We start from the raw sequence: 11,181 nt of genomic DNA, 5'->3' as shown, positions 1-11,181 counted from the left end.
AGAGCTTCTGGGATTCTCACAGATGTCTAGTTGGCCGCTGTGAGAGTGGGATGTTGGTCTAGCTAGGTCAGGGGTATGGAATCCTTTTCCGCCAAGGGCCATGTTCCCTTCTGGGGGCCACATTCCAGTGGTGGGTGGGACCAGAGGCAAAAGCAGGTAAAGGAACAAGTGTGCATTTTTTACTTCTGTATTCGGGAGAGGGAGAGAGGGAATACAGATAATGTCCAAAGGTGAGGATTCTGATATGCACACACATTTCTCCATCCATGCAAGCAAAGGCAGGACCACAGGCATGGGGCACATTCCTTCCAGACAGGGGAGCCAAGGGGGGGCAGGGGGCCACCACCCCAAATGTCCCCATGACACACCCGCATGCCCTGCTGTGTGTGCAAGTGACGCCAGGACGCCCCATGACATCCACACATGCTGGGGCGCATGCTGACATCACGTGGCCTAGGGCCACTCAGTCACGGGGGCAAGGCAGCTCGCATGCTTCCATGCAAGACCCTCCAAGTGTCCCTGTTTTCCAGGGACGGTCCCAAATTCACAGAAGCCGTCTCAGCTTCTGACTTGATCCCGGAATGTCCCACTTTTCCTTAGGACGTCCCTATTTACATCAGAGAAATCTTGGAAGGCACGGAGTTATACACGTCTGAAGGCAGCCCTGTATAGGGAAGTTTTTAAATGTTTAATGCTTTATTATGCTCTTTTATATGTTGGAAGCCGCCCAGAATGGCTGGGGCAACCCAGTCAGATGGGCAAGGTATAACTAATAAATTACTATGGAATAAGACGTCCCTGTTTTCATAGGAGAAATGTTGGGGGGATGCTCTGAGATAGGCCTTTGGCCTGATCCAGCCTGGTTATATTTCCATGGGATGTCCAAGGGAGCCTGTTGAACTGGGTGCTGGAGCCCAATACATGGGGAAGACTGATGCATAGCTGTCAACTTACAGATTTGAAAATAAGGGACCAGCGGCCTCTAAAATCAGGGATCAGCAGCCAAAATAAGGGATTTTGCTATTGTAAAGAGTTACATACATTGGCAGGATTGACAGATGCTGTCAATCCGGCATGAAGCGGTTGCGGCCTTGCTGCTACCGCTGAAGCGCCACCCTTCTGTGTCCCTCCGCATCCCCTCCTCTTCCTTCTCCCTCAGGCCGCCTCCTCAGCTGCCACCACCTCTGCTGCCTCCGGGCTCACGGGCGGCGTGGGCGAGAGTCTCTCTCCCTCCCCCCCCCGGGCGGGGTAGGGCCGATGGAACTCCTCGCGCCAGGACGACGGTGCCAGCGCGCACTCTCTCTCACGGCGGAGGACCCTGAGCCGCTGCTTCCCTCCCGAGCCAAGTGAGCATGAAACCCGGGAAATTTAAGGGACATCATCAATAAGGGACAGCAGCGGGACACAGCGCTGGGATAAGGGAGTTTCCCGCCAAATAAGGGACGGTTGACAGCTATGGACTGATGCCTTCACACCCTGGTCATCAGCTTCCAGCTGTCCCCTGTCAGAAGCATGATGCTAGACTAGATGAGCGCTTGGTCTGACACAGCAGGAATCTTCTAAGGTTTTTAGGTCGGTTCCATGAGCGCCTGAGCATCTCATCTGCCACAGCTCTGAGTGCCTGTACCTGCAGCTCCCAGAATTCTTTGGGGGAAGCCACAACTCTTCATAGTGGTATCATAGCACTGTAAATGTGTGGATGTGGCCCTAGTAGATCACCAATTAAAAGGGAGTCCGGCTGAATGAAGGTCCCTGCGCCACCTTGTGGACAATGTCGAAAACTACAGACACCCAAGTACCAGAAAAGGTTTGATCACACAACAGGTATAAATACCTGTACAGTATGCACTCTTTAGATGTTCAAATAAACACGTTTAAATCGGGGTGTGTGAACCCTTCCTCCGGAAAGCTCCATGCTTGTTTATTCTAGATGACGTAGGCTGCAATACTCACCCCACTTACCTGGGAGTCAGCCCCACTGAATTCAATAGGACTTATTTCCACGTAGACACCGTGAAAATTGCGCAGCAAAACATCAACTAAGATTTACACTCAAGCGCAATATGCGGGTGGGGAACAGGATCTCACCCACCAGCCCAGTGTGTCCGGAGGCAAAAGCAGGCAGAGCAGGGAAGGGAAGGTTTCGCCTTTTCACAGCAGGCTAGTTTTGACACCTGTCACTCAAATATCTCCTCTCTATACCGGCAAGCAAAAGGCGCAATCACATTTCAAAGAGGCATTTGTTGTTGCTTCGTGGCCAAGTGGGGATTTGAACCCTGGTCTTTCCAGGTCCTGGTCCAATACTCCAACCACTATACCATTCCAGGAAGGCAAAAAAAATTAGGGTGCAAACCAGGCCTGAGGGGAGGGCGTATGGGTTATGAGGGGGCCTGGCCTGTGGAAGCATTCCCAAGGGCCTGACAGAGCCTGTTTAGCCATGAAACATTGCATTGCAGGGGGTTGGACTAGAGGACCTTTGGGTCCCTTCCAACGCTATGATTCTGTGAAAATATTTTCTGCTGTTCTAGGCTGCATCAACAGAAGCACAGTGTCCAAATCAAGAAAAGTCAGAGTACCACTCTATTCCGCCTTGGTCAAACCAGACCTGCAGTACTGTGTTCAGTTCTGGGCACCACAATTTAAGAAGGATATTGACACAGAGGCGTCTTCCCCTTAAGGCCTAGTGACTCATTGCGCCAGGGCGCTGGTCTCTCAGGGGCGCCCCATTGAGGTGGGGGAGCTGTATGGCTTTGCCGGCGGCCTCCCCTTTCCCTTCACGCCGCCAGATGATTGGTGGGGCGCAACGAGCCACTAAGGCCTATGGCTCCTCCGCCGCCACCACCTCCTCTCCCTTGGCCGCGGGAATCCCCTCAGTCGCTGCCCGCCGAGCCACTGTCGTCTGAGGGAGTGGCGGGAGTGGGAGCGGCTCCTGAGGGGCCTCATCCGCGTCAGCGGTGCCTGCCGCCCCACCACCACCACTCTCCAGGGCAGGGGCAGCGGCGTGGCAACCGTCTCCTGCCCCTCAAGCCCCTGGGCAGCAGCAGCGAGAGCGCCGGCAGCGGGCTGTCGTTGTCAGGGAGCAGAGGAGGCGCCCTGAAGCCTCGCACCACATTGGCGGCGTCTTCTGTGGGTGGCGGCTCCCTGGGCTGCAAGGTGGTCCACAAGTTGGGCTCCGAGTTCTAAATTCCTGGAAAGGGAGGGGGCGCCAGAGAGATCTTTGCGCCACGGCGCTGGATGTGCTTAAGACAGCCCTGTATTGACAAGCTGAAATGCGGGCAGAGGAGGGTAGCTGAGATGATCAAGGGTCTGGAAACCAGGCCTTATGAGGAACAGTTGAAGGATCTGCATATGTTTAGCCTGGGAAAGAGGGGGCTGAGAAGAGATATGATAGCCATCTTCAAATATCTCAAGGGCTGCCACATGGAAGACGGAGCAAGCTTGTTTTCTCCTTCTCCGGAGAGTAGGACTCGAAACAATGGCTTCAAGTTACAAGAAAGGAGATTCCGACTAAATATCAGGAAGAGCTTTCTAGTGGTAAGAGATGTTTGACAGTGGAATGGTCTCCCTCAGGAGGTTGTGGACTCCCTTGGAGGCTTTCAAGCAGAGGTTGGACGGCCATCTGTCATGGATGCTTTAGCTGAGACTCCTGCATTTCAACTCTACATTTCTATGATTCTATGGAGACTCAGCAATAATAATAATAATAATAATAATAATAATAATAATAATAATAATAATTTATTTGTACTCCGCCCATCTGGCTGGGTTTCCCCAGCCACTCTGGGAGGCTTCCAACAAAGATTAAAAATACATTAAAATGTCACACATTAAAAACTTCCCTGAACAGGGCTGCCTTCAGATGTCTTCTAAATGTTAGGTAGTTGCTTTGACATCTGGTGGGAGTAGATCTCTTTGACATCTGGTGGGAGGGCATTCCACAGGGAGGATGACACTACCTAGAAGGGCCTCTGCCTCGTTCCCTGTAGCTTTGCTTCCTGCAGGGAGGGAATTGCCAGAAGGCCCTCGGTGCTGGACCTCAGTGTCCGGGCAGAATGATGGAGATGGAGATGCTCCTTCAGGTATACTGGACCGAGGCCGTTTAGGGCTTTAAAGGTCAGCACCAACACTTTGAATTGTGTTTGGAAACGTACTGGGAGCTAATGTACGGTAGGTCTTTCTGGACCGGTGTTATGTGGTCTCCGCGGCTGCCCCCAGTCACCAGTCTAACTGCTGCATTCTGGATTAGTTGTAGTTTCCAGGTCCCTTTGAATGGAGGGAAAGTTGAATACCCTTGTGTTAAAGGTAAAGGTAAAGGGACCCTTGACCATTAGGTCCAGTCGTGACCGACTCTGGGGTTGCGGTGCTCATCTTGCTTTATAGGCCGAGGGAGCCGGCGTACAGCTTCCGGGTCATGTGGCCAGCATGTCTAAGCCGCTCCTGGCGAACCAGAGCAGTGCACGGAAACGGCGTTTACCTTCCCGCCGGAGTGGTACCTATTTATCTACTTGCACTTTGCCTTGCTTTCGAACTGCTAGGTTGTCAGGAGCAGGGACCGAGCGACGGGAGCTCACCCTGTCGCAGGGATTCGAACCGCCGACCTTCTGATCGGCAAGTCCTGGGGTCTGTGGTTTAACCCACAGCGCCACCCACATCCCACCCTTGCATTAGGCTGCCATTAAATGTACAGGGCCAGGAGAACAGGCTCACTGCTTCTTGACTTCCCTATCTGGGACTGTTTTGCAATGGGGGAGGGTTTCTTGGGTTTCACCTTGTTTTCCGTCACTGCAGCAAACGTTGGCGTCTCCTCCGGAATTATGACTTGGGCCACTTCCACATTTGGGGGTGAGGGGAGGAGATGTGGGGAAGGTGCAGCAGGCCCGGCCTTACCCCATAACTTGAGGGCTCAAAGCAATGGTTTGGTAGCAGAAGCAAACATGTCCGACGACTGGGGAGATTACTCCGACTACATAGAGGTACGTAACTCTCCCTCCGTCTAGCAACAGGGATAGCTCCCAGCTCCGCCAACGTTTGGGGTTTTAAAAACTGGCCCTGCTCCTCTGCCTTTAAGCTAGGGTGAGCTGGTGGGGAGTTGGGAAAAAGGGCAAACATCCTGCGCCTTTAATAGCGATGCAGAAGAGGAAGGTATAGCTTGTTGCTCAGGGCACACGCTGTCAAAATCAACTCTTCTACAACATGCCAATTAAAAGCACAGGAGCGCCTGTCCTGCTTGTCACTTGGCCACCTTTAAGAGCAGGCTGAGACACGTTAGCGATGTTCACATACACACACTCGCAGATGCCCGTTTACCTGGGGTTGGCTTGGAATAAGAAAGCTGTTTCCCAAATTGTGAAGGGTTGCCAACTTTTTTTCATCCAGGGCTCTTTTGCCTCTCACCAGTGAATTATAGGCTGGAACCCATTCGTTCAGCACCTGCTTAAAGTCCTCCCTTATCAGTGGGACTCCAGGCATGGCTATTTTGGATTGGATCCTGTGCCTTTGCTATGGGGAGGCCTGCGTGTGGGGATGAGGGTGTCACACATTAAATTGGGGGGGGGGGGCTTGGTGAGAAAATGTGGAGTCCTCAAGGCAGGCTACCAGAAGGTTTTCTCACCGGCGACCCAAACACTTTGACAGATTTCCCTCCCCCCTCATTCATTCCTTGTTAAATATGGTAAATAAACTCGAAGTTAAAATGTGGGGTGGGGGTGACAAAAACAAAACAAAACCACTCTTCTTTACATCCCAACTCAGAATTTTTATAATTCATTCATAGTCAAATTTGGTAAATAAATAAATTTGAAATTTGGGAGGGTGACCCCCAAAAACTTTTTTACATTACAAGAACAGGGACCCACTGTCTGTGAAAAAACGAAAATGTTTAATGGACACATTTTGATGGGACTGGGGAGGGCATAAAAGCTCTTTGGGTATCACAGTATCACGGGTCCAGGTCAGCGAATGTCACCGTCACCGTTATTTTAATCAACATTTTGTTTGTGTTATATGTGTATGACGCAGTGGAGGGCTGGGCGGAGGCACCCAAAAAGCTTTCGGCTTCTTGACCCCATAGTAGGGGACTCTCAGGAGCAGACAGTTTTATTAAAATCTGAAATAAAAAGGGCGACACATTTTTTGGGGCGGTGGCTTTCGTGGGGGTGATGGCGCCAGATGCAACCCACAGATCAGCCGCTGCAGCTTCTGCATTTGCCTCCAAACCTTTGAAAATTACGAAACCCAGTGGCTTTGTCCCGAATTCAAAAAACGTGCCGTGAATTTGTGCTGGAAGATTTCCTTCAGGACGGGAGAGTTGAATCTCCAGAGATACCCCAGCTCACTGTCTCCCTCTCTCCTTCCTAGTACCCCACGGGCTACCCCGAAATTGATCCCGGCACGGCCCCCTGCACACAAGATGAGGTGGGCGCCTTCTCTCGTTATTTTGGCCCGGCGGTTTTCTCCGTGGCTTTTGTGGTGGGCTTGGTCGGCAACGGCCTCGTGCTGGCGATCTTGGGCCGGCGCCCTTGCCCTTGGCTCTTCGCGGACTGCTACCTCTTCCAGATGGCCGTCGCGGATCTGCTGCTAACCTTCACTCTCCCTTTCCGCGCCGTCCAGTTCACCCAGGGCTGGGTGTTTGGCGAAGTCTCCTGCAAACTCGTGGGAGCCATTTCCACCATGAACAGCTACAGCACCGTCTTCCTCCTGACGTGCCTCAGCGTGGAACGCTACCTGGTCATCATTCACGCCATGCAGCTCCACCACCTCGTGAAACTTCCCCACACCTACATCCTCTCCGCCCTTGTGTGGATCGCCTGCTTCGGCCTGTCCGTGGTGGACCTCCATTTCCGTTCCGCAACCTACGTGCCGCAGGCAGGGGCCGTCATCTGCCACCTGAGATTCGACGTCGGGCAAGCAGAGTCTTGGCGGTTGGGACTGCGCTTGGTCTCCTTCCTATTCGGCTTCTTCCTGCCTCTCCTGGTAATGGCGGTCTGCTATTTCCGTGTCTTCCATCGCCTGCGCCAAGCCAGCATCTTCTGCAGGCACCAGGCCGTGCGTATCCTGCTGGTGATTCTGCTTCTCTTCGTCCTCTGCTGGGCGCCCTTCCATGGATTCATCTTTGCAGACAGCCTGCAGCGCCTGGGCCACGTGGCCCGAGACTGCGCCAGAGAGAAGATTCTGGATTTTGGATTGCTTTTCACTGAGAGCATGGGCCTGGTCCACTGCTGCCTCAACCCCCTGGTGTATGCCCTCATGGGGGTCAAGTTCCGGAGAGAGCTTTCCATGTTGTTCCATTGTCGGGACAGGGATGTAGAACGCCAGCGCAACAACTCCGACTGGGAATTCAGCCAAGCCACAGAGCACACCATCACCCGACCCGTAGACTATTCCATCATGATGTGAGCATTAGGGGCGAGAGGAAGGCTTATTCAGAGCACCAGATCTCTTTCCCAAAGAACTGGAACCCCAGGAGAGAGAGAAAAATCACGGTTTGTTAAGTACAGTGGTACCTCGGGTTACATATGCTTCAGATTACATACGCTTCAGGTTACAGACTCCACTAACCCAGAAATAGTACCTCAGGTTAAAAACTTTGCTTCAGGATGAGAACAGAAATTGTGCTCCGGCGGTGCGGCAGCAGTGGGAGGCCCCATTAGCTAAAGTGGTGCTTCAGGTTAAGAACAGTTTCAGGTTAAAAACGGACCTCCAGAACAAATTAAGTTCTAAACCCGAGGTACCACTGTACAGCAATTTAATTCACTGAAATTGTAAATTCTTGTTGTATACATTCGCTACGTGTCTAAATTGGATTGGTTTATAACAGAATTCTGGTGGTTCTCATGTGATTGGCTAACGTTGGTCACATGGGAGGTATCCAATGAAGGAGAGACTCTTTTATACGAAGCATGAGGACTGTGTGTTAGAATCCACTGTGAACACTGCTAAGTGGAGCAGAGTGCTGGGGTGCTTCTACTTGAAAGAAGGTGAGCAACGCTGCAGGAGAAAGTAAAAGTGGGAAACTCTCATAGGAGCTGCAAAGCATGGCCCAACTGAGACACTGAAGGCTGGAAGTGCTAGGAAGGGAGGAAAATACAGTTGTTTGGAAGTTAGAAGAAGAGACTATAAGCCCATGCTTGGAGAAGCATGTGGCTGTATATATGATGTTTTCATTCATCTATTGTAAGTTTCTGCAAGTAAAGTTTTTGAATGTTAAAGTCTGGACATGGGTTTGATTTTCAAATAAGGTTGTCCGTTAGATAGACAATTTGAGCTCCTTAGCTGTGATTTCGCTACTCTTACTTCAACCTGGTTATGGTGGAAATCAATATTTAGTATCATTTATTGGTTTATAGATATATAATATAGTTCAGGGGTAGGCAACCTAAGGCCCGGGGGCCGGATTCGGCCCAATCGCCTTCTCAATCTGGCCCGTGGACGGTCTGGGAATCAGTGTGTTTTCACATTAGTAGAATGTGTCCTTTTATTTAAAATGCATCTCTGGGTTATTTGTGTGGCACAGGAATTTGTTCATTTCCCCCCCAAATATAGTCTGGGCCCCCACATGGTCTGAGGAACAGTGGACCAGCCCATGGCTGAAAAAGGTTGCTGACCCCTGATATAGATAGATGACAGATGATAGATAGATAGACAGACAGACGATAGATCCCAGAGACAAAGTCTAATTTCTTCAGCCTGTCTCTTCCCCTCCTTCTGCGTCTTATCAGAGGCCGGGTGGAGAAAGGGAAACCTCCCCCAAAGTGGAAGGTTCCAGCCTTGCAACAGCTTCAAAGGTGGTTACAAAACACCGAGCACGCAACTGACATCACCCTCACAGGAATTACCATAAAGATCATCTCCTGTCTTGGTCAGAGGAAGTCGGTTGTGCACAACCTCCTCATCCTGAGAAGCAGGTTTCGTCATCACCCTTCAAGGTGTTCGGTTTGCAGAGATATCTCTGAACCCTTAACTGCTGATTGCCACTTCCCCCTCTCTCCTTGGCCTGCTCCTGTGCCTTTAAACACCACCCCAGAAACATAGGGAAGCCACAGGTGAAGAAGCCTTGTCTTGTAGGAGAAGCTTCAGCTACCGAATGCCATGTGTCTACTGTGACAACTGGAGCTACACCTGCTACTGTTGGACCCGTGTCTTGTCTTGGTAATGGACTGGATTACAGCCAACAAACTGAAGCTCAACCCAGATAAGACTCAGGCTCTGTTGGTGGGTGGTTCCCTAGACCAGATGGCTGGGAGGTTGCCTGCTCTTGATGGGGTTACACTTCCTCTGAAGGAGCAGGTTCGTAGCTTGGGGGCACTCCTGGATCCTCTGCTGTCGTTTGAGGCTCAGGTGGCCTCAGTGGCCCAGAGTGCCTTCCATCAGCTTCAGCTGGTGGCCCAGCTACGCCCCTATCTCGATAGGGGCAGCCTAACTACTGTTGTCTATGCTTAGGTAACCTCAGGGTTAGATTCATAGAATCATAGAGTTGGAAGAGACCACCAGGGCCATCGAGTCCAACCCCCTGCTAAGCAGGAAACACCATCAGAGCACTCCTGACATATGGTTTCCTAATGTTTAGGTTGCGTGTTTAGACCTTTCAACCTCCCCCTTAAATAAATTCAGACAAGACTCAAATTTTGGTTTGGTTTTTGGCAGAATTTAGGCCACAACTTTATTGATTACAGAAAGTGACTGGTTGCATAGGCTCTGGTTCGACTAGCTCCCTGCACCGTGGCAGGTAGTGCTGACCCAGGGTTCCAGCATAGGTCAGCCAAGGGTGAACACCTGGATAAGCGGAAAGCCAGGAACAGACTATGTCCACCACCCAGATGTCCCCCTGGACTCAGGCACAGGCACAACCCCTCTTAGGGTTGACCAAACTATTGAATCCCTGGATTCCTTTAACGGAATACCCTTCACATAGGGATGGTGAGAGCGTTCTCCCATCCCTCTCACCTGAACCAGAGCCTATTTGCAACCTTACAAGTTGTGACGATTTGCTACGCGGCAGGCGAAACCCAAATGGTAACAGTCAATCAGCCAAGTGGGGAAAATTCCTGCCGTGCCACTGTCCCAATGACAGACGACACACGGCGGCATAGCAAGGTCAAGCGCAACAAGCCCTAAAAGTAGGGAGAGGTGGGTGGGTGTTCCAATGCACTGGCCCAAAGAGGAAGCTCAGGGTCACGTGCATGGGCATAAATAGGTCCCTCAATCTGTTTGGCTAGCATCCCATTGGCCTGACTAAACCCAGCATTGAGGAACCTATCCAATCGTACCCACCCACAACACAGGGTTTGGTTGTCAGGGCGCACCGCAACACGTGCCCTCTTTGAGGGAGGACACAATTTACTGCAATGCGTTATACGTAGGGCTGCCTCTGAAGCAGTTCAGAAACTTCAGCTAGTGCAGAATTCAGCGGCCAGGTTGCTCACCAGAGCAAGACGGTTTCAGCATATGACCCCAATCCTGGTCCGACTGCACGGGCTGCCAATTAGTTTCCGGGCCCAATTCCAAGTGCTGGTTTTGACCTATAAAGCCTTAAACGGCTCAGGACTGCAATACCTCAAGGACTGCCCCCTCCCATATGAACCCTGGGATCATCTTCTGAGGCCCTTCTTCATGTGCCTCCTCCTTAGAATTGATGCACCACGCTGGGTTCAGGACTGAGTACCATAATATACGACTTTCAGATATCCTCATACCTTAGGAATTTGTCTGTACCTACCTATCGGCATTTATTTACCAAAGCCGGACTAAATGTATTTCCCTCGGAAGTTCTAAATGGCAGACTGAGAGGCATCCCCTATCAGAATAGGCTTTATTTATGTTCCCAGGACGTCGATTGTATGAAGCATATCCTATTGCATTGTGGGCAATATGAGCAAGCAAGGGGTTAACTGATCAAACCCCTACTGGCAAATTTGCCAGGAAAATCTGAAGCCTCCCATATTAAATATCTTTCGGAAGACAGGTCAAATGATACGACACTGGCCGTGGCTACGTTTCTTTCGGAGGTTATAAAAAAACAAAGATCATTATGCCCTGGATAAAACAAAATGCCTTGGTTTCTTCCATCTGTCTGTCTGGTCGTTTTAACTGTATCTAGTTTTGAAATTGTTTTGCAGGTCTTTGGACTGCAATAAAGTTTTGGTGATGATGAGTACCATAATAAATAAACCCGACAATGAGGTA

The 11,181-nt window shown here is 50.9% G+C and overlaps 1 protein-coding gene across 1 annotated transcript; it reads left to right on the top strand.

The window, feature by feature from the left end:
* The first annotated feature begins 4,932 nt into the window (after nt 1-4,932).
* Nucleotides 4,933-8,104, top strand: LOC309376094 (C-X-C chemokine receptor type 3-2-like). The gene is made up of 2 exons (XM_081922275.1): nt 4,933-4,973; nt 6,358-8,104. Exons 1-2 carry the CDS (start codon nt 4,935-4,937, stop codon nt 7,393-7,395), a joined length of 1,077 nt encoding a protein of 358 aa, XP_081778401.1. The 5' UTR covers nt 4,933-4,934; the 3' UTR covers nt 7,396-8,104.
* Nucleotides 8,105-11,181: the final 3,077 nt, after the last annotated feature.

The sequence above is a fragment of the Podarcis melisellensis genome (assembly GCF_964234715.1).
Source record: "Podarcis melisellensis genome assembly, chromosome: 8".
In the NCBI taxonomy this organism is placed as follows: Eukaryota; Metazoa; Chordata; class Lepidosauria; order Squamata; family Lacertidae; genus Podarcis; species Podarcis melisellensis.
Note: the sequence above shows the minus strand (reverse complement) of the source record. Positions and strands in the feature narration are given on the sequence as shown.